The 22,576-nt window shown below is 48.3% G+C and overlaps 1 protein-coding gene across 12 annotated transcripts in view; it reads left to right on the plus strand.

The window, feature by feature from the left end:
• The window catches only part of UNC13B (unc-13 homolog B), a 159,603-nt gene that overhangs the window by 11,830 nt on the left and 125,197 nt on the right, over window positions 1-22,576 (plus strand). For all 12 annotated transcript variants that reach the window (XM_079994637.1, XM_079994627.1, XM_079994634.1 and 9 more), the window contains exons 2-7: window positions 11,140-11,169; window positions 12,163-12,262; window positions 13,599-13,716; window positions 15,129-15,252; window positions 17,983-18,056; window positions 19,475-19,532. In XM_079994637.1, the coding sequence (XP_079850763.1) occupies window positions 11,140-11,169; window positions 12,163-12,262; window positions 13,599-13,716; window positions 15,129-15,252; window positions 17,983-18,056; window positions 19,475-19,532 (504 nt within the window). The remainder of the gene's footprint in view (window positions 1-11,139; window positions 11,170-12,162; window positions 12,263-13,598; window positions 13,717-15,128; window positions 15,253-17,982; window positions 18,057-19,474; window positions 19,533-22,576) is intronic.

Here is a 22,576-nt window from a genome sequence, read left to right on the forward strand (position 1 = left end):
AGCATTTGTGGTGTAAAAGTTCTCAAATTTCAGCAGGAAGTTAGAGGACACGCGCAGATTGGAAGTGAAGCCGTGTGAGGCTGGATAGCTCAGTTGGTAGAGCATGAGACTCTTAATCCCAGGGTTGTGAGTTTGAGCCCCACATCGGGCGAAAGATTCCTGCATTTTGGGGGGTTGGACTAGATGATCCTGGTGGCCCCTTCCAGTGCTACGGTTTTACGACTGCTGCAAAACATTTGCAGGTACAAACAATGTTGAAAGTCCGATCCCACGTGACCACCCTGATAGCATCATGAGCACAAACCATCCGAATGTGCAATGTTTGTGCTCCAACTGGTTGCATAAAGTCAGTGAAGTTTGACCATACATTTGCAGGACTGTCTTGTCAGGGAAGGCTGCTTCTCATGAGCAAATAATTTTCCAATACAAAGGGATTTAACTTTAAACCAAATCTAATCAGAAACGTCTCCTTAGGGGAAGTTGCAAATTAAAATAGAATTCAATTTAGAATTTAACGTGCACATGCTTTGATGACAGGGAGGAGGATTGTATGGACTGTGGGGCAGTCATGGTTCTGGGCATGAAATTGACTTCCTAATTGCTTTTTGAAGAAATAACTGTATGTGCTTTTCAAAGCAGAATCTTCTTGGGATATTCCCATTCCTTAAAGTGGCCTAAATTACAGTTTAAGTTCCCCTCTCCTCCACTTTTTTTTGTTTGGGGAAGCAGGTCACCTGAAAGAATGGCCTGTCTCTCTTTCCAGCGTCAGCAGGATTAACATCCCATAATCTCAGTGATTGAATTAGAGATTTCATTCCTGTCCTCAGTGCTCAGTTCAAACCAGCAGCTGGGCAGAAACTTAAGGATGATTCTTGAGTGGGAAACAGCAGGAATCAGCCGAACCCTCAAACCCTGCAGCTCCCACAACAAATTAAGAGAACAAACAAAAAATTCCAAGTCTGCTCCAGTCGTGGTAAGGAACACATTGAAGCGTTTAGAGCGCTCGTGACCTCATGAAATTACATGGGGACTTTATTTAGTAATAAGGAAGTGAGCTTTCTATTTGCTGTGTGCATGCCAGTTGTGTATCTTGGCACAACTGACCAGTTGATGGAAGCGTATTTATTAATAAATTAAATTTATATCCCTCCCTTTCTCCCAAAGGAGTCTTCGGGGTGCTTACCCAGGGGGTCCTGCACTGGTAAGAACCAGTGTGCCAGGCAGCCTTAGTCAGGTTTCCAGTGATGCTTCCAAGGATGCCCAGCTTTTCCTAAATAGCCAACAGTTAATCACAGCTCACCAGTGTTGGGCTTCATCCATTTCCCTCCCTGCCTCTGATTCTCAGTGCCAGCTCAGATGGACAAAAAGTCGGCCTATGGACGGCAAGGGACGGTTCTGGTCTAGCCGATTCCCGGGCAGTGGACGGAGATGAGGATCGCAGGAAGCTGCCACATAACTTGGCTGTTGTTCCACCTAGCTCAGCCATGTTCCCTTGGACTGGCAGGGCTCTGCCACATCGCAGGCAGAAAGGGCCTCCCCAGCCCTGCTACCTGGATCTTTTAAATAGGAATATTTACATAAATAAGGGAATCAATCAGGGATTGAACCATGGACAGTTTGTGCTCTTTCATCGAGCCATGATCCAGGTGTGGTCTGGGCCAGGCAGAGGGGGAAGGTTGAGCAAATTGGCAATGGGGTTGCCATTTCACAATTGACCAAAAAAACCCCAGAAGGGAGTCTCATAGGGTCAGGTGCTGAATCTGCCAGTGCTTGCAAGACCAGGTCCCAGTCGCTGGAAGAGCTGCATGTGGCTTGAAGCAAAGGTCTGATTGCACAGCTGGGGTCTGTAGCCTAGATGTGGAACCAAAGCCACAGCTCCTGCTGTTGGGAGCTACCTGCTCAGGGAAAGGTTACTGCTGTCAGCTCATTGATGTTCTGAGGACTCTTCCAGCCTTGGTTACCTGCTCTCGGCTTGATTCCATGGCTACAGGAAGGACAGGAACATAGGGTTACAGGAATTCTAAGGTCTTTTATATATAAAATAAATAACACATACATAAGCAATTCTGGGCTGCATCAATAGGAGTATAGCATCTAGATCAAGGGAAGTAATAGTGCCACTGTATTCTGCTCTGGTCAGACCTCACCTGGAGTACTGTGTCCAGTTCTGGGCACCACAGTTCAAGAAGGACACTGACAAACTGGAACGTGTCCAGAGGAGGGCAACCAAAATGGTCAAAGGCCTGGAAACGATGCCTTATGAGGAACGGCTAAGGGAGCTGGGCATGTTTAGCCTGGAGAAGAGGAGGTTAAGGGGTGATATGATAGCCATGTTCAAATATATAAAAGAATGTCACATAGAGGAGGGAGAAAGGTTGTTTTCTGCTGCTCCAGAGAAGCGGACACGGAGCAATGGTTCCAAACTACAAGAAAAAAGATTCCACCTAAACATTAGGAAGAACTTCCTGACAGTAAGAGCTGTTTGACAGTGGAATTTGCTGCCAAGGAGTGTGGTTGAGTCTCCTTCTTTGGAGGTCTTTAAGCAGAGGCTTGACAACCATATGACAGGAGTGCTCTGATGGTGTTTCCTGCTTGGCAGGGGGTTGGACTCGATGGCCCTTGTGGTCTCTTCCAACTCTATGATTCTATGATTCTATGATTCTAAGTATATAAACCTACAACAATAGGAAGTTGCCTTATACCAAGTCAGACTATTTTCCCCTGTTGTCTTCTCATGTTGGGAGAGGCTTTCAAGAGCCTCAAGCACAGGCTTTTCAAATTACTGGTCCTTTGAACTGGAGAGGCCGGGGATTGGACCATCTGCTTCCTTTGCCATTGAGCTACCATTCATTCCTCCGGCCACGGCTGCCCCCTCTCTTTCCTTCCTGTGGGCAGGATCTTTCTCAAGGACCTCATTCCCTGTCTGGTGCTTCCACCTTGTCCCACTGGACTGAGAGCCACTTGTGGCTGCATCTCCAGCAGCCCTTCCTCTTTCGGAGCCCAGCCTCTGGCACAGAGCTGAAAAAGAGAATGTCTTTAGAGGATTCTGTGATTTATTTCTGTTTGTGAGGTTGAACCGGAAAAGGTCAGTTGCCCGCAAAAGCCTCTAGCTGCGGTCCTTGATTTCAGGCTCACTGAACTCCTGAGCCTCTCAGCCTTCTGCAGGGATTCATCACGGACATCACACTTTCTTCAGTAACAGCCACATTCTCATTTATGTCATAATATCCGATTTGTCACGCTCGTTCACGGCCAGCTGCCGAAGGCCTCATACATGATGTGAACCGAATCAGTTTCCCATATTAAAGCAAAAACATTTCTGCCAGAGGAAGTACTGAATGAAGAAATCCAGAAATTTGATGAGTGTATTATCTAGGAAGGATATTTTTGGTGTTTGGGCAAAATAAGATACTGGGAAAGGTAGATTCCCCAAAGTTATCTATTTTCTTTTGCACCTGGCTATATATAATTTTGAAATGGAAATTAGGGGGAGGAGGAAACAGAGAATTTTCAGAGCAGGGTTTGTTCGTAAAGCGTTTGCAGGCCTGGCCAATGCAGCCCAGCACAAGGCGAGAGAGAGGAAGTTCTGCTAGGAGTAGAAGTTAGATCACATCAAGCTAAGTATCAGTGGCTGGTCTGTAGCTGCCTTTGAGTAGCCGAGGAGCTGAACCCTTTCCAGAATGGCTCTGACTGAGGCCTGGCTTTATTTTAAATATTATTCATTATTATTTATTAGATTTATATACCACCATTCATCAAAAGATCTCAGGGCGGTTCACACGATTAAAATACAAGATAAAAACACAAATGAATAGTTAAAAACAGCAAAACAATAACGCCCCCCCCCCCAAGGCTATAGAACATTAACCAGCCCAAAGTGTGGTTGAAGAGGAAAGTTTTCACCTGGCACCTAAAATATATGTAACAACCCCTGCGGAGAGCATCCCACAAATGGAGCCACTGCAGAAAAGGCCCTGTCCTCATGTTGCCACCCTATGGACATCTTGTGGAGGAGGCACACGAAGAAGGGCCTCAGAGGATGATTTCGGGGTCCAGGTTGGTGCATATGGAAAGAGGCAGTCCTTGAACTATTGTGCTCCTGAGCCATTAAAGGCTTTGTAGATCAAAACCAGCACTTTGAATCGGGCGTGGAAACTAATGGGCAGCCAGTGCAGTCGAACCAGGATCGGTGTGAGATGCTCAAACCATCTTTCCCTGATGAGCAACCTGTCTGCCAAATTCTGCAGCAGCTGAAGTTTCCAAACCATCTTCAGGAGCAGCCTTTTCTGATTTAAAACAAAGGTAAAGGTAAAGGGACCCCTGACTGTTAGGTCCAGTTGCGGACGACTCTGGGGTTGCGCGCTCATCTCACTTTACTGGCCGAGGGAGCCGGCATTTGTCTGCAGACAGTTTTTCCAGGTCATGTGGCCAGCATGACTAAGCCGCTTCTGGCAAACCACAGCAGCACACGGAAACGCCGTTTACCTTCCCGCCGGAGCGGTACCTGTTTCTCTACTTGCACTTTGACGTGCTTTTGAACTGCTAAGGTGGGCATACAAACTTTCAGATTGTACCGTCCTGTATTCCTGACTTTAAATCTAGTAATGGCTTAACCTGCAAACCCAGAGGGAGATAATGGAATCATTCTAAACTTTCTGAAAACTCCCAGGATCTCGCAAATTGTATGTGGCTGGCAAAAGCACTGCAGAAGATGGATTTCTGTTCATGAAACTCAGTTTGCAAATGGGACACATCAGGTTATATGATCCATTAAATCAGTTAGCTGTAAGAAAGAAAGAAAACTGCTCTTTCTTGGGTTGCAGCTCCCACTTGAGAAGCAAAGCGTATTTGTCCACTGGGCTCTGTGCAGCCTCCAGGGAATCAGGGACTGTTCAGCAAAAATTGCCTTGGATGTGAGGTGTGAGGATTGGGGAGCGACAAGGAATCTCATCTCCCAAATGAACTTGCTGTCTACAGTGCAGTTTCTTTGTTAAATGAACTTGATTTTATCTTCTTCTGACCCTCTATATAATCTTTAAATACCCAGAATGCTACTGTTATGAACGGGATCCATTCTGGAGGCCCATTCGCAACGTGAAAAGAGCACAACCCGCAGTGCCGCGTCTGCACACGCGCAGGTTGTGATTCAGTGCTTCTGTGCATGCGTGTGACGTCATTTTGCACTTCTGTGCATGCGCAAGTGGCGAAACCCAGAAGTAACACTTTCCAGTACTTCCTGGTCGCCATGGGACGTAACCTGAAAGAACGTAACATGAAGCAAACGTAACACGAGGTATGACTGTATTGGAGAGGTCTCTCTTCAGCTATCATGTAGCAATGTGTTTTGCAAAATGAGTTTGTGGAAAGCTGGGATCCACAGCAGTTGAGCTATGATTCATTATGGAAGTGCAGAATGCCGTCCTGAACCTATGCTCTGTCATTTTGACTCTGTGTCCAAAGGAGAGATAGCTGGTGTTCAGGAATTTGCCACCCAAAGGCATGATGGCATAGCAGGTGGTGCTGGCATGCTCTCCTCTTCCTTGAGGTTCCTTTCTAATGAAGGGAAGTTGGCGCTTTTTTGGAAATAAATCTGTTTCCTCATGTTTCCTGTTCTTCTGGTGCAGTTGTGCTTTAAGAAAGTTCATTTGAAACTTCAGCCTGAGTGGATGACAGGAAAGCAAAATCTCTGCCATCAGAGCAGGAGAACGCAAGGGTTTTTGGATGGATTCTGTGGCACCTCCTTCCTTCCCAGTCAAGGAATGTCACACTGCAGGCTTGAGAAGAGAGCAAGAAGGTATAGGAAATGCACAGGAATGCTTTCCGGAATTACCAGGGACAGGACTTCCCTGTGGCCAGAACAGTGGGCCTGCTCAGGACGTGGCTGGAAAAACGATTCAGATGACGGCTTTTGTAAGAAAAGTGCAGGAGAACAGCTTTTTCAAGGATGGCATGTCGCTGACTTCTCCCTGCTTTAGGTCTTGTTTTCTCTTCTTCAGACACACAGTACTTAAATGCAGCAAAAAAATCATTTTGCATTATGGTGAATGAATAGCAAATCATGCCCTGGATTTATATAATCTTTTTGCCATCTGGCCATTCTTTCTCTCTTGCTACGCTGACTGCTCCATCTCTCTCTCCCCCCCCCCCCCAAATATCCAGTTCTAAAGACGAAGTTGAGCTTTTTGCCCCGGTATCTCCAGCTGACTTTGCTTCCTGCTGTTAGGAATCACCCTTGCGCTGAGGGATTGCTGTATTCTGAAGCCTTTGGAGATTAACAAGAATATACAAAAAAGAGGGAGTGGAGCTAATTGTGTCTTCTGAACAGGCCTTTGGGCTTTGTGGCTGAGAGATCACAGAGCCAAGTAATCCCTCTGCCACTCTGCCTTATTTATCCGAGCAGTAGGGACCTGCTGCTTTGGCGTGTCTTTGTGTTTTTAAATTGGTTGTTTCTTGCTTTTTAGAACTTGAGTTTTTCTTTGAATTAGAAAGGTGGGATAGAAATCCTATATGGCTGAATTAAATCATGGCCAAGTCACTTGCAGTAGCAAGCATCTGTTATCATCTGTAGAAATTACCAACCAGTACACATTTTTGCTACTATACTTGCCTGCACACACAGACAGACTTAATTATATTATCTATGTTATTTTACCCAGGCAATTGCATTTACACCCCACCTTTCTTACAAGGAGCTCAAGGTTTCCCCTTTCCCATTTTGACCTCATAACCCTGTAAGGTCTGGAGCAGGCATAGGGTAACTCGGCCCTCCAGATGTTTTGGGACCACAACTCCCATCATCCCTAGCTAACAGAACCAGTGGTCAGGGATGATGGGAATTGTAGTCACAAAATATCTGGAGGGCCAAGTTGCCTATGCCTGGTCTGGAGTAAGTGGCTCAAGGTGGGATCAACTTGATTTAGAGTTATATTTATTGTCATTGCTATTCATAGTTTATATCCTGCCTTTCTGTAACGCAAGTATATGCAAGGCACAAAAATGCAGATAAAATATTAATAATCTGAAATGATAATTGAAAGCTGTATTTGGACCACATTTTTAAAGAGGACTATCTTCTCCGGCGAGCTAGGGACAAAGGTGAGAGTTGTTTCCTGGTTCTGCTGGATCTCTCAGCGGCCTTTGATACAATCGACCGTAACATCCTTCTGGACCGTCTAGAGGGGCTGGGAGCTGGGGGCACTGTTATACAGTGGTTTCGCTCCTTCCTCCTGGGCCGTGTTCAGAAAGTGGTGGTGGGGGATGAGTGTTCAGACCCCTGGGCCCTCACTTGTGGGGTGCCTCAAGGTTCCGTCCTCTCCCCCATGCTTTTTAACATCTACATGCAGCCGCTGGGAGAGATCATCAGGGGGTTTGGACTGGGTGTTCATCAATATGCAGATGATACCCAGCTCTACCTCTCTTTCAAATCAGAACCAGTGAAGGCGGTGAAGGTCCTGTGTGAGTGCCTGGAGGCGGTTGGAGGATGGATGGCGGCTAATGGATTGGGGTTGAATCCTGACAAGACAGAAGTACTGTTTTTGGGGGACAGGGGGCGGGCTGGTGTGGAGGACTCCCTGGTCCTGAATAGGGTAACTGTGCCCCTGAAGGACCAGGTGCGCAGCCTGGGAGTCATTTTGGACTCACAGCTGTCCATGGAGGCGCAGGTCAATTCTGTATCCAGGGCAGCTGTCTACCAACTCCACCTGGTACGCAGGCTGAGACCCTACCTGCCTGCGGACTGTCTCGCCAGAGTGGTGCATGCTCTAGTTATCTCCCGCTTGGACTACTGCAATGCGCTCTACGTGGGGCTACCTTTGAAGGTGACTCGGAAACTACAACTAATCCAGAATGCGGCAGCTAGACTGGTGACTGGGGGCGGCCGCCGAGACCACATAACACCGGTCTTGAAAGACCTACATTGGCTCCCAGTATGTTTCCGAGCACAATTCAAAGTGCTGGTGTTGACCTTTAAAGCCCTAAACGGCCTCGGCCCAGTATACCTGAAGGAGCGTCTCCACCTCCATCGTTCTGCCCGGACGCTGAGGTCCAGTGCCGAGGGCCTTCTGGCGGTTCCCTCATTGCGAGAAGCAAAGCTACAGGGAACCAGGCAGAGGGCCTTCTCGGTCGTGGCGCCTGCCCTGCGGAACGCCCTCCCATCAGATGTCAAAGCAATAAATAACTACCTGACATTCAGAAGACATCTTAAGGCAGCCCTGTTCAGGGAAGTTTTTAATCTGTGATATTTTAGTGTATTTTTGGTTTTTATGGAAGCCGCCCAGAGTGGCTGGGGAGACCCAGCCAGATGGGCGGGGTACAAATAATAAATTATTATTATTATTATTATTATTATTATTATTATTATCTTTAAAAAAGCCCACTGAAACAAAACTGTTTTCAGAGCCTGCGTAAAAGCGAGCAATGAAGGGGCCATAAGTACCTCTTGGGATGGTTGCTCCGTATTCTGGGTGCCACAACCCACAAGGCCCTGCTGCCTGCTTATACTGCCCTCTTCCACTGGCAGGGAGATGGAGAGTTCTTGGGCAGGTGCGTTATGGGAGAAGGCCACCCCGAAAGAGGGCGCATTGGTTGTCTGGTTGGGGTGTTTGCCTTCCCTGCTTTCCTAAAGACTTCCCCATCTAATCGCCTGAAGGCCTTTTGCTCAGCACTGGCGGCCAGGCAGGTGACTCCTTGACGCTTGTCTGAGGCAAGTGTGCTAACTTCCTGGAAGAGGTCCTGATCCTTTCTCTTTCCTGGTCCTCTTGCTCACCTGCTGCTGTCTCTGCTGGGCTCCCGATCCTTTTTCTTCAAGGGGGAAGCAGTGTGGGCTGATTTCAGGCATGCACACACGCAATCTTAATTCAGCATTTGGGATAAATATTTACTTGTTTGAAAACTGAGCCATAGTGTTGGGTCAGGAAAGAGGACGGGCGAGGGAAGGCCATAGCTTAGGGATGCCTCGCAGGACCCTGCTTTGGTCCAATGGGAGAATCTCTTCGGATTTCTCCCCAGGCTTGCTTTCGCCATCCTCGGGTGTGCAGTTCCAGACCTTCCTTTCCTGACAGATAAGAGCTACTAAAAAAGTAAAGCAGTTCCTTGCCAATTTGCAAGAGCTGTGCTCTTTCTTGTTTCTTTTGCTTCTTCATTCCTATGTCCTCATCTGGAACTCTGTGTGTGATGCTGCTGCTTCAGGATCAGCAGCAGCACATCTGTATCAGGAGCCTATCCAGATGTTCCTCGTGGCTCTGCAAAGCTCAGTATCTAGGCCACAGCTTGTGTTCTCGCTTTCCATCTTTTCTGCACCGCCCCCCCAGCTGACCTGAGCATCCACAGCAACATGGGAGATTATCATCCGGTGCAGTTCTCTCCTATCAGAGGGCTCTGCCGCTTTCTATGGGCTGCCAGGTTTGCTGACAGCGTGTTCCTCTGTCTGAAACGAGATCAGATGTGGCAGAGCTAATTGCCTCCAGTCTGCTGAGTTTTGAAGCACAGGAGTTGTGGGGGGACAGTTTTTGTGTGTCAGGCAGGACAGTTAAGGGTGGCTGTTCATTTCCTCCCCACTCCCAGGGGTTTGCTCTTAATTGGACAGTATGGTACCTGCTCATAGTTTCGGCAGAGAGAAACCAGAGGCTGGATAGTTGCTGTGTGTATTCAAAGAAAGAGTGTGTTTAATGGAAGAGCTTTAGCGTAAAAGCATGCTGGAAGTTGCAGTTGGAGCTGTCATGAATCGCACACACACACGGGTTGTCTTGATGCCTCTGTACTGTGAGAGGGGATAGTTCATGCAGCGAGCAAGCTGTCACTTGCTGGTAATTGGGCAACTGGTGGCTTAATTGAAGGCAGACAGAGCTCCTTACTCAGGCAGGCAAAAGGGAAAAAGAAGAGAGGAAAGTGAATTGGGCTTCCAGGCTCCTTGCTTCCCTTCAGGGCTCCCTTACCTGCTATGCCAACGCTAAGCACAGCGAAGGTGGTTCTGGACAGATCAGGGCTTTCTGCTACTTGCTCTGACTGGGCCTTGACTGGAAAGGGCTGGGGTCACCCAGAGTTGGCTCAGTGGGGCAAATGTCAGCCCCCAGGTGCCTATGAGGGCTCAAGGGACCAATATTTTGGCTTTGTGCCGGGCTTCCTGGAAGGGCAGGGCCAGAACTGAGCAAGCAAGCCACAGCTCTTCTTGCTGTCTCCTTTAAAGTGGAGGGGGGCAGCCTGAATAAACCTGCCCATACAAGTCGTAACCAGGGTGGTGTGGGGAATCATAGAGTTGGAAGGGTCCCCAAGGGTCATCCAGTCCAAACCCCTGCAATGCAGGAATCCCAGCTGAAAGGCCATAGCTCCTTGCGAGAGCCTGGCCTGCAGAAAGGTCCCACATTCAATCCCTAGCACCTCCAGGCGGGGTGGGGAAAATGCCTGTCTGAAAGTGAGGAGAACCTTTGCCAACTTGAGCCCTTCCAGATGTTTAGGACTGTGAGTCTCCTCAGCCCCTGCCAGCATATCCTCTTGTAGTCTGGAGAACATCTGGAGGGCATCCTGTTGGGGAAGGCTAGTGTAGGGCAACTTCCTGTGTTGCTAACCAGCCAGATGGGGCTGCCTGTTGGCTGCGTGCTTCTTGTTCTTCTTCCTTGTAAAGGGTGGACTAGGACGGACACACACACACACACACACACACACACACACAGTTTGTGCCCAGAGCCCTCCTGGCACTGCTGTTCCAAGTCTGCAGTGGTTCCTGCAGGCTCAGCTGCAGGTGGAACTTGGCCTGCCCAGCCGTGCTCAGTTGTCTTGGACCCGGATAAGTGGTTTCTTGTTCCCTGTGATACCGCAGTTCCAAGCTCCTCATGAGCACAGCCCTCATCCAGAACTCCTGGCTTTGGGGGACAAGAGCCAATTCGTGCTGGCTGTGCAATATTCCTTGGACAACAACATGCTTTGTTCTCCATTTCAGCATTTCTTAAATATTCCCCCATTTTTCTGAAGGAAAGTGGGGCAAAGCATTGGAGTGGCCTCTTATGCAGGTTCCTTTGTTGTGAAAAATGAAAGTAGCTTGAAGGCTTCTTTCTCCCTTATCTGCAGCCGAAATATTTAACAACCTGAGAGTTAAAATGCTTGAGGTTGGAATAATCAACTGACATCCTCTTTTTTCTTTTACAGTAAAGAAAGCGAAGCTCCAGGGGCCACCAGGTGAGCGCAGATTTTCTTCTGCCCAACAAGTCTGCCTGCTGACATCCATGTTCTTGCAAATGCCTCTTGGCTGGCTCTCTGCTGTGGTGCATGGCAGGAATTTTCTAGCTTCCGAGTGTCTGGCCTGCTTCTTCCCTGTTGCTGGAGAGGGTTGAATTATGCAGTTCCTTCTAAAATCCAAAACGGTTGGACAAAATAACAACAATAAATTTATTAGATTTATATATCACCCTTCATCCAAAGAGCTCAGGGCAGTTCACAAGATAAAATAAAACCATCCCCAGTTATAGGTCTGACTTTGGCCACTGAAAAGTCTCAAGAGCTTCTGAAACAGCTTCAGCAAAGCCTCAAGATACAGTGGTACCTCGGTTTCCGAACACCGAAAACTCGGAAGTAAATGCTTCCGTTTTCAAACGCACTTTGGAAGTTGAACGGCTTCTGCTGAGTCCCCCCCCCCCCAATTTCTCTATTGAATTTGCAGACCACCCTTTGCACATTGGTTTTCAAATGTTTTGGAACTTGAACAGTCTTCTGGAGCAGATTACGTTCAAAAACCAAGGTACCTCTGTGTAAGGAAGTTCCAGGACTGTAAGGCAACCACACCTGGGAGCCTTGGAGTATTAAGCTGAAGCAGCTTCACTTTGCTATCAGCAATGAAAGCAACTTGATTTCTTACATTTCAATGGAAACTGAGCTTCATCGCTGTTCCAGGCAATGAGCAGATTCCACCCACCACCCTTGACTCCTCGCAGTTTTTAACTCATAGCTAGTGTTTCTTATTGTGTGAAGCCTTTTTCACTCATTGGGGCCAGATCACGAAGACCAAGGAGGTAGCAGTGGAAATGTCTATTCTGCCCCTGCTCTCCTGTCATCTCCTTCCTCTGCTGAAGTGCAGCTGGTGGGAGTTGTTTTCTTTCCACCAAATACCATGTGCTGGCAAGGAGGAGTTTGAGACACTTACCCTCAGGTGAAACAACTCTGCTTTCTCTCTAGATAAATTCAATACGTATGTGACCCTGAAGGTGCAAAATGTGAAGAGCACCACTGTTGCCGTTCGAGGGGACCAGCCATGCTGGGAACAAGACTTCCTCTTGTAAGTGAATGCTGTGGGTTGGGATCACACCTGAAATGGGAGTGCCGTGTTGCCAAGTGTTAATTTTGTCCCTCAACTAGCTGGGGGTAGTGAAGTTCCACCAACTGAGTTACGGGAAAGCGAGTATTTATGTTAAATTCCATACAGGGAGGATAAGATGGGAGAAATTGGGAAATTAGGAACTTTAAACATGTTTTTTATCTTGGGAAAGAGACGAGAGGAAACACCATATTGTTAGGTTAAATTGATAATTGATCACTGTATTGGAAAAGTAATGCTGGGAGTGGGGTTCCAAGCAAAAGATTGGATATGATTGTATTTATGGTATATGGTGTCCCTTTCCTTTCAAGAGCATTGTAAGTATTGTATTTCTTTTGAATGTTAATACTGGTGGTACTCTGAAGACTTTTACTTTCCTTTGAGATTTAAATGCATATTAAATTGTTGATATTAGTAATTTATAATTAAAAAAAACTTCCCTGTTTGTTGGGAAGTTGCAAAGGTGTTGCTTGAAAACACATGTTGCTCTTTGTAATACCTTGCCTGGGACTCTCCACATGGACATCATCCCCTTCCCAACAGCATATGCTCTTAGGGAGGTGTCCAGTGAAACAGATCTGCTAGCGTAGGGCATTTGGGCTGTGCAACAGAACTGCCCCTCCCTCCCTCCCTCGCCTCCCCCCTCCCACACTGTAAATCTATTCTGGAGCAGATGGGTGTGTGTGGGGGGGTGTAGAGTGATGAGTGGTGGTAGAAGTTGCATTGAGCAAGCAGAAATTCTTGCACTAGTGGATCTGCTTCTTTGGATGCAGTCCTTGGTCTACTTAAAGAGGTGGCGATTCCTTGCAAATGTGAAAGCTTAGGTACAAAATAAGGGGCAGGGATGATCTCAGGGGGAGAAAGGGGTCTGTCAGGACTGTGAACTTGGGTTTTAAAAGAAGGGGAGCAATCTACTGCGGCTCAGGCTACCATGTAGTGGTGTCCTTTGTCAGAGGTAACTTTAAGTTGTGCCTTGAGATTTGGCTGGAGGAACATCTTGCAGTCAAGCCCAGCAGGCTTTGACCTCTAGTGGCCGAAATGCATCTCTGCAGTTGTCTGTGCTAAGGCTGGCGGCCAGGGAGAGGCTGGTCACCCTCCTCCTGTCTGGGGGATCCCAGGAGATCCTCCTCTTGGTCTGGCTTGACCTGCAGCTGAAAGGTGGTTGCGATTCAGATCAAAACAGGGACAAGGCAGTCAGTTGGGAAGCAATCAGAATGGACATTTTAAAAAAGGCGAAGGTGTGGGTCCAGTTTCCCCGCAGCTGCTTATGCGTTGTGCCTCTTTTCCTCCTTTGCAGCGAGATCAGCCGCCTGGACCTGGGCTTGATTGTGGAAGTATGGAACAAAGGGCTGATCTGGGACACAATGGTTGGGACAGCGTGGATCGAGCTGAAGGCCATCCGGCAGTCGGATGAGGTCAGTAGACCTTCAGAGCCAAGAGTAGACCTCTTCAGCCCCCCTGGGACTTCTGGGGTGTTTGGGGTGGCGGTGAAGAAATGGCGAAGAGCTTTCCTTGTGCCGTTTGGTTGCGTCTGTCTAGTATCCAGCATGGTGTTGGATCACAGTTCCCATCATCCCTGAGTGGCTGGGCTGGGCTGATGGGAGTTGGAGTCTTTCTGGCCTCTCTCTTCTTCCTCATCTGTACTGAAGCAAAGGCTAGCATGGACTGCTCATGCGACCCAGCCAGGAGATGGAAATGTTGCATACTTTTCCACGCAGCCTTGTGGCAAGATCCAGAAATTATGGAATCCTTTTCTAAAGCTCCCCTCACCCCTTGACTTCAGTCACAACTGATCCAGGCAGAACGACCACTTAAGGCATGCAAGGAAAAGTAATCTTACACCACACTCTGAACTGTCTTCTAAGGATATAAGTAGAAACGCTGCTGTTCTTTTTTTTTTTTTTTAAAGAAAGGCCTGTGAATTAAAGCAGACCTCTTGGTTCTTCTTCTCAGAGCCCATTTAGGCCTAGAGGGTTTCTGTTGACTGCAGAGGATGGTTTGTCTCAAGCTTTGAGTCTGCAGGTGAAAGCCGTTTTGTAATTCTGCCACAGCAAATGAGCAGGATTTTGTTCAGCGGCACACGGCTTGTTCTCTACAGTATATGTTAAGTTGTGGGTTGACATAGCAGACGACACAGCGATTTCTCCAAGTAGCTCTTTATTTTGTAAGCTGGAATAGAACTGCCTGCAAACAGCTCAGCCGGCCTGCTTTTATAGGCAGCCGGCTGTCAACATTGTAGCAACAACAGCCCAGCGTTTCCCGCCTAAAATAGCTGACGTGGACCTGAGTGAAAACTATCTACAGACCTGAGTGAAAACTATATACAGTATCCCCCTGCTGGCCCAGGGTGAAACTTCACTACATAACAGTATACATATTTTGTTTTTAATAGATGATTTACTGCTTTGGGGGCGTTTGGACTTCCAAAAAGCAGCAGTAAATAAACGGTAGCAGCAACAGCACTCCGGTGGTCTCTTTGACGTATTCTGTAGATGCTTGAATTCCTCCAAAAGTTCAGACCATTTCCTGATGTGGTTTGGAGTTGCCATATCAATTCCCTCTTGCAGGGGTAGGGGGGACCTAGTCAGACAGTTTTGCAAATTGATTTGATGTATTTTTAAAGTTTTTAATTTTACATTTATTTTTTGTATGTGGCCACAGTTTTTTGTGATGTGTGTTTTATAAATTATCTAAATGCATGTTGTTGTGCCTTTCAACATTTGGGGCCTGCTGCATATGGGGCGATAAAATAACAGACGTGAGAAAAGTGGGAAGATGGATGGGGAGATATTTCTGGTGAAGTTGCTGATGCCCTTTCTCTTTCCAGGAGGGCCCTGGGGAGTGGTCTACCCTGGAAGCCGAGGTCTTGATGAAGGGTCATGAGGTCTGTGGCACCAAAAACCCAACACCTCATCAGATTTTGTTGGATACAAGATTTGAGTTGCCTTTCGGTGAGTGCAAATGACTTTCTGCTGTCCTCCATCATCCTCTGTGAAACTCAAAGACTCGTCTTCCTTCTTGCTGCCCTGATGTGGGTCCACCGTGAGGGTTTTTTCTTAGTGGTGGTTTCCTTCCAGGAGTTCGCTCCAATTAAATCAGGCTTACGGTGCTGTATATGGGAGGACAATTTTGGAGCCCTGAGGTTTTCTTGCAACACAGCATTTCCCATAAGTGGGGAAGGGGGGAGTGCTTATTTCACATTGCCTAGCAACCAGTAATCTTTATTCAGAGTCATCAGACTGCTGAATGCAACTAAGGAAACTTGAAGGTCCTTTAGTCCAGCCCCTATTATACAGTTTCTGAATTTCTTCGTAAAGTATTATTGGTAATTCTGAACGGAGTATTTTGCAAATATTGCAAGTAACAGTAGTGTGCTTTTTGAGGAGGGCCAGTCCACTCTTTTCCTATTTGGGGGTTTGCCTGTGTCTGTGGTGGGGGTGGGGCCTTTCAGCAAGCTTTGAGATGGAGAGAGGGCACAATTTGGCTTGTGGTGCTTCTGGGGAGCAATCCCCTCTGCGGCCGTTGTAATCCCCCCCCCCAAATACCCACTTCAGGGCCCAAACTGCAGGCCAAGAAATGCACCCCCCAAAGCAGCCTCGCTGAGGCGCCACCTGGGATGCCCGTTTTAATGGACTATTTCTTTGTACAGTGTAACGGCTGTTGCCACACAGGCATAGTTTGGCTCAAAAATGATTCCTTTAGTGGGACATTCCTCGCCTCTTAGCTGTTCAGAATGGTGCACAAGTTGTAAATAGTCTGAATTGTGTGCCTCCCTCTCCAGGAAAGGTTTCTGCTGTTGTAGTGGAGCCATATCTTCCAAGAACATACAATGATGCTTTTCAGATACTATTATAATTTCATACTTGAAGAAATAGGAGAAGGCTACTCCTGCTTAAGGAGTTTGAGAACCGGTGAATGCCGCGGTGGGCTCTCCGGGACAAAAAGCAGGACCCTTTCCAGCCTCAGCATCCCAGGGCCATGTGCCTTCCGTGGTTCCTGGCAGTGCATGAATGATGTGCTGCTCTCAGGATAAAGATTGCATCAGTGTCGAAGGAGCTTTAGTGTTGTGGGTCCCACCTCGCTCACTGTCCTTCATTTTAACTTTGAGTATGAGATCACTTCTCTCTCTACAGCAATATCCCACCATTCCCCCCCCCGGGGGGGGGAGAGATATATTTAGAAATCTTGTGTTTCATTTCCCAGGTGAAAGCGCTCCTCTCCTATGTGATAAAATGGACTTGGAAGAAGCGGTATACCTGTGTGTTTGGTTCAGCATGTTTATATTCATGGAGCGAGCTTTGGGTTCAGATGGCTTAAAAAGCTCTCCCACAAGCCATTTCCAAAGTTGCTCAAGGCTTTCATTGATGACATAGAGAATATAATGACCTGGTGTGGAGCTATTGCATGTTTGTGGTGGTGTTTGCGAAATGAATCGTCTTATCTCAGATAAGGTGCCCAGAAGCATGCTATGAGAATGGCTCCCTGAAGCCAGGATGTGACAGGCTCTTGGCAGTCCCCTGCCGCTCTGCCTGGGACACGTCTGAAGACGAGGTTTCCATCCCTTTTTTGAAGCAGAGTTCTTGACTGTGTCGTTGGGCATGTCAGAAGCTAGCTCTGTTCTGGCTGGGGCTGGTGGGAGTTGTAGTCCAACAGATCTGGAGACCTCCATGTTGGGGATGACTGAGTTAGAGGCACTTTGGTTAATGGGGACGGGGTGACGTTTCGGAGCTCTGCGCAGTCCCAAACCTCCTTGGGGTACCTGCAGAGTGCAATAGGTCTCTCCTGGCCCAGCACTCTGCTTCCAACTTAACCTGCCAGAGTTTTCTGGGAGATTTTCCAGGCACGCTTGGTTCCATCACCCGCTTGAGGCACAGGCATGCATCCCCTTGGGCCATGGATTTTGTCTTCTCCTCTTTTCATCTCCAGCCTCCCTGCCTTTCCTTTCCCCCCTTAATCAGAGCTCCAAACATTCTGGAATTGGGAAAGCCAGCAAGAGACTTAACTTTTATGTCGCTGGATTTGTGATGTTTTCCGGGGTTTCCATTCAAGGAGACCTCTGGGCCACAGCTGTTTTTCTGCCTTGCCTCTGCAGTCGGTTGTGCTTTGCCGCCTCCTGTTTCTCAGTCTGATCTGAAAAGTGGGGAAAGTATGAAACATTAATTGAACCTAATTAGCGCTTGTTGACACCGTGCCTGCTGTTGCTGCCGCCCTCATTGTTCTGACCCTCCTCTGCCTCCACCCTTGGCCAGGAAGTCATGCTCCTCCTTCCCCTTGGCTCTTGGCAGTGTGCACCTGCCTCACCTGCTGACACAGCTCCGTTTCTGTCATCTGACTGTGCAGCTCGCAAGGGTCTGTCCACCATTCCTTCTGTTCTCAATGAGCCCAAGAAAGCCGTGTTGTTTTTACAGCTGTGTGTGTGGTTTTTGTTTCTATTCTGCATTGAACCAGCATCCCTGGTCATGTGCTGTTCTGCGTAAGCATGCTCTGAATTTAAAAGTACATGCCTGGCCCTATGGATGTTCTGGGACGCCCGATGCTGTGGCATTGTTGAGGGTGGGCAGCTGTGGAATTGGGTGGGAAGCTTCTGGCGCCCCCATGTCGGAGCAGAATATGCATATAATACAATATATTTTGGGGAACGGGGATGGGAGCAGGCGCCTGCTTATTCTGCTGTCTTGCAGACATCCCGGAAGAGGAAGCCAAATACTGGACTCAGAAGTTAAAGCAGATAAACTCCTTGGAGGAAGATGATGAGGTGGGTATGCTTTGCTCTGCTGTGCTCCATGCACACTCCTGCCTTGGGACCTCTTGCTGGAGTCTGGCCAAATGCCCATAGGGGGTTTCTGGGGAACTGGATAAGGTCAGATGGTATACCCGGCTCTGGATTGCACAATTTGTGATTTCAGCCGGGTGCTCCTATGCTGGAAAGCTGCCCATGGAGCAGACATTCCTACAGGCAGGAGGAAGGCTAGTCTAGGACTGTTCTTCCCCATGCCTAGCAGGCCAGGTGCCAGGGAGAATTGGCTGCCCTTTCTGGTGGGGGGTGAGAGCATTTGTTCATTTACAGGAGAGGATATCGGACGTGGCAAGCGAGTGGCCTCAGTCCAGCATACCTGAAGGAGTGTCTCCACCCCCAGCCTGGACACTGAGGTCCATCTCCCGAGGGCCTTCTGGCGGTTCCCTCCCTGCAAGAAGGGAGGTTGCAGGGAACCAGGCAGAGGGCCTTCTCGGTGGTGGCACCCGCCCTGTGGAACACCCTCCCACCCTGCCAGCTGTGCAGGCTGACTTTCCATTGCACCATTGTATAATGCAAGACGAGCCACCACTTTTGAAAGCGACGGGCTAACTGAAGGCATTCTTTGGTTCTGCAGTTATTTATTAGAAATACAGGGGAAGAAGGGGGGGGGGGAGGTAACCAAGACCCCAAGGGAAACTCCCGTTTAGCAACGAAAGAAAAGCCCACTGAATCCGGGGGCTGCATTGGCTAAGAAGAAATCTGAAGTTGGTGCTTCATCTCTGCAGAGTGCATGCATGCAGGTGGGAGAGGGGGGGCAGGATTTCTGCCTGTTGTACAGCTCTCCAGGCCATTGGTCTTCTATTGGTGGGTTGGGACCCATTGCCAAGAAGTGGCCTGATCTAAGGTGGGGCACAGCAAATGCAGAAGGAAATGGCTCCCCCAAGGCACCTGTGGGTTTAAGGTTGGTCCCTGGGTCTGAGAAGGCGGAAGACCCGCCCTCAATACTTCCTTGCATTTTTATTTAATTTAAACCATTTATGTTCTGCCTACCCAAAGCGCAGGGCGGTTCACAGCAAAGATTAAAACAGTATAAAAACTGTACAACAAAGTTTGGCACCACCAGAGTCCCAGTTCCTGCTCATTCATTTCTGTTTCATTTCCAGTCCTGTTCCAAATCTAGGCAGGGCTGCACAGGAGAAATCAAACTCAGATTGCAAACACTTGGGGGGGGGAAGTGTTTGGGGCTTTGTAGCAACCAAGGGGGACTCTGGAGCAGGTGCCTGGAAGCTTTGGCGTGAAACAGGGCAAATGTTTCTTTGGGAGAGGGGAGTGTTTGATGTCATGGAAGAGGAGAAAAGTGCCCCTAAATGAGATAGCCCCTGTCTGCTGAAAATCGTTCTACTGCATTCCTCATCTCTCCTCATTTCCCCCCTTAGCATTCGTTTGCGGAAGAGGTCCAGAAGCAGCCGCTGCCCACTGCTGCCTCCCAGTGTTGTAAGTGAGAAATGTTCAGTCGCTCCGTATTTCCGTCCTTCACTAGGTTGTCGTGCTTTGCTTTCTTTCTGCAGTAGAACAAAGTGTGTTTGCTGAGCTGTCAGTACTTCAGAACCCTGGCAGTAATGATCCCTGTGCCAGCCCTGTCTGTCTGGGTCTCTCTTGGTGGTTGCATTCAGACATGGTGTTCGCCTGTCCTTCATTCTGTGGTTTGGAGAGTGCGATGTCTCAGTGCAGCCCGCTGGGTTCAAGGGGGCCTGTGGGGCAGAGGCAGAAGCCTCCCTTGCCAAGCCCTTTCCTTGCTGCCAGGAGCATTCTTGGCCTTGCAAGTCTGGTCAGGCTGAAGCCCCGGCTGGCCACTGCAGGGCCCCCCCTGTGTAGCATGGCAATGGCAGCCGAAGTGGACTGCCTCCTAGAACAGTCGCTCTCTTGCTCAAAAAACTGGGCCCCTTGGGCCAGGGGTCTTTCAGTGTGTGGACAAGACTGAGTTTTCTGGTGGAAATGGGAGCATAACATCCAAAATAAATAACCACCTTCTGCATGCAAAGCGGGAAGCGTTCTAGGGGCCTTGATTCTGCATCAGCAAAAGTGGCCTGGTTCATGCTTCTCTGTAGCCCAGCATGGAATAAACGATGGTTTGCCATGACTGAGAACCCATGCTCAGCCCTGCCTGCTTCACTCTGCCCCCAACTGGAGCGCAGAAGCGAGACTGCCTGTCTTACCATTGATGTATGAAGCAGCACTTGCGGGATATTTTCCTCCAAATCACAACTGTAAGCCAAGCTTTGCTCGCTGCTCATTTGAGATAAGCCACCGTTTGTTTCTAACTGTGGGTCACTGTCAGATGCTTCCATTGTCAAGCCAGGAGCTCCAAGTGTCAACGACGGCTCCTTCTGCAGGCCAGGGTGCCCCTATTCCCAGCCCTTCCCCATGCCCTGGGGAGATGTGGGCCTGTGGGGATCTCAGCTGCTGCAACTCCTCCTGCCAAGTGGATGCAGGGCGTAGGAAGGGGCGAGGGCAGTTCTGTTGCTTTTGTTAAACGCTAGCAAAGAAAACGGAACAGATCCAGCTTTCTCTTCCTAAGTGGTGTGCCAGTCTCCAAGGCTTTGTATATCTGAACTGCTCTCCTCCGTTGAAACCTGGTAAGACTTGGTATTTAGAGTATTACATGTTGCCGGTTGCTTATCCACTAGGCTGATTAGAGGCTCTCTTCAAGAAGGTTAACATTAGGAATTGTTAATTACCCTGTTGCTGGACAAGCAAATTAAATATCTAGTAGCTTAATTACTTTTCTAATATCACTGAGTGGCATTGTATAAACTCATTATTTAAATATTTATTAAATTTTTATGCCACTTAATAGGAATGAAAAATTCTAAGTTGTTTACATAGAAACTTTACAAAAGCAAGTATTTGTGTGGGGAGATCCCCCCCCCCCTTTTAACTGACTTGGATTGCACAGGATTTGGAGAAGGACATTGACTTAATTGCATATTAAAGCCCATGTGCGACTGAGCAGAAGAGACAAAGGGTTTGCAGTCCACTGCATTAGTGCAACTGAGCTGCACAGCTCTAAGCCCTGCAGGGCTGGAGATCATCCTCACTAGGCCTAAGGATGGCAAGTGGGCACAGCACCAAGCTTCGCAGTTCATTACAAAGGCCCATCCAGTTGTGCGCCGGGCTCTCCGCAGCCACCGCGAAAGGCCTGCATGATGGAACAGGGAGTCGGGGGAGATGCTCTGGTTGACTGCAACTCCCATCATTCCTTGGCTGAGACTGATGGAGAAGCCCAGACTAAGAGGGGTGTATGTGTTTTAGTTTCTTTACATTAAAAGCCATGGTCACAAAATATTCCCTATACAGCCATACCTCGGGTTGAGGTTGCTTCAGGTTGATCGCTTTCGGGTTGCGCTCAGTGGCGACCCGGAAGTAACAGAATGCGTTACTTCCAGGTTTCGCCGCTTGCGCGTGCTCAGATGCTCAAAATGACGTCACGCGCATGCGCGGAAGTGGCAAATTGTGACCCGCGCAGACGCGGGTTGTGTTCGCTTCTGGATGCGAAGGGGGCTCCAGAACGGATCCCATTTGTATCCAAAGCTACCACTGTATTTTTGAGCATGGAAATGCACCTCCTAATGTCAGTAAATATCAAATTACAGAATTATAGAGTTGGAAGGAACCCTGAGGGTCATCTAGTCAAAGCCCCTGCCATGCAGGAATCTCAACTAGGACATACAAGCCCTTCCGTCACTTGGAAGATGGAGTAAGCTTGTTTTCTGCTGCACTGGAGGGTAGGACTCGAACCCATGGCTTCAGGTTACTCTGACCGTAAGAGCTGCTAGAAGGGACCCCCTCCAGAGGTGGTGGACTCTTCTTCCTTGGAGGTTTTTAAGCAGAAGTTAGATGGCCATTTGTCCTGGATGCTTTAGTTGAGATTCCTGCATTGCAGTGGGATAGACTGGATGACCTTTGGAAGTCCCTTCCAACGCCACGATTCTATGATTTTTCATTAGATATGATTAAATTGAATTCTTTTTCCCATTTTGGTTTTATCAAATGTCCGCCATTATCATCTGCTTCTAGTAAAAAGTTAAATATTTTAAATAGCTGGCCTATTTGTTGCTTAGATGTTGGAATTTTCTCAAATCGTTCAAATTTAATTTTTTGAAAATGCACCACTCCGTATGGGGGCCCTGCCAACGCTACAGTTCTATGGTTCTGTGATCTGGCACAACCATTCCTTGAACTGTGAAGTCTTTGGATGTTGTCTGCTGCTTTTTCTCCAGGAGGAATCCTCAGGCTGAGGTCTTGAGGCCTCTCTTAGCACCCGGAAGAATTTCCTCCCTAGCCAGTAGGAGGACATTGAGCAACTGCTCTGTCCACGCTGGCCGTTTGCAACATGATAAATGCATCGTGCAATGATAAGTGAAATGTCATGCTTGCACTTTCTCTAAATAAGCTTAGCAGAAGGCTTTGCGGGAGCAACAACAGGGCCAGGGCAGGAAGGAAGGGCAGCTCACTGCGGCTGCAGGAAACGGGCAGGG

Source organism: Podarcis cretensis (assembly GCF_951804945.1).
Source record: "Podarcis cretensis genome assembly, chromosome: 11".
Taxonomy (NCBI): domain Eukaryota; kingdom Metazoa; phylum Chordata; class Lepidosauria; order Squamata; family Lacertidae; genus Podarcis; species Podarcis cretensis.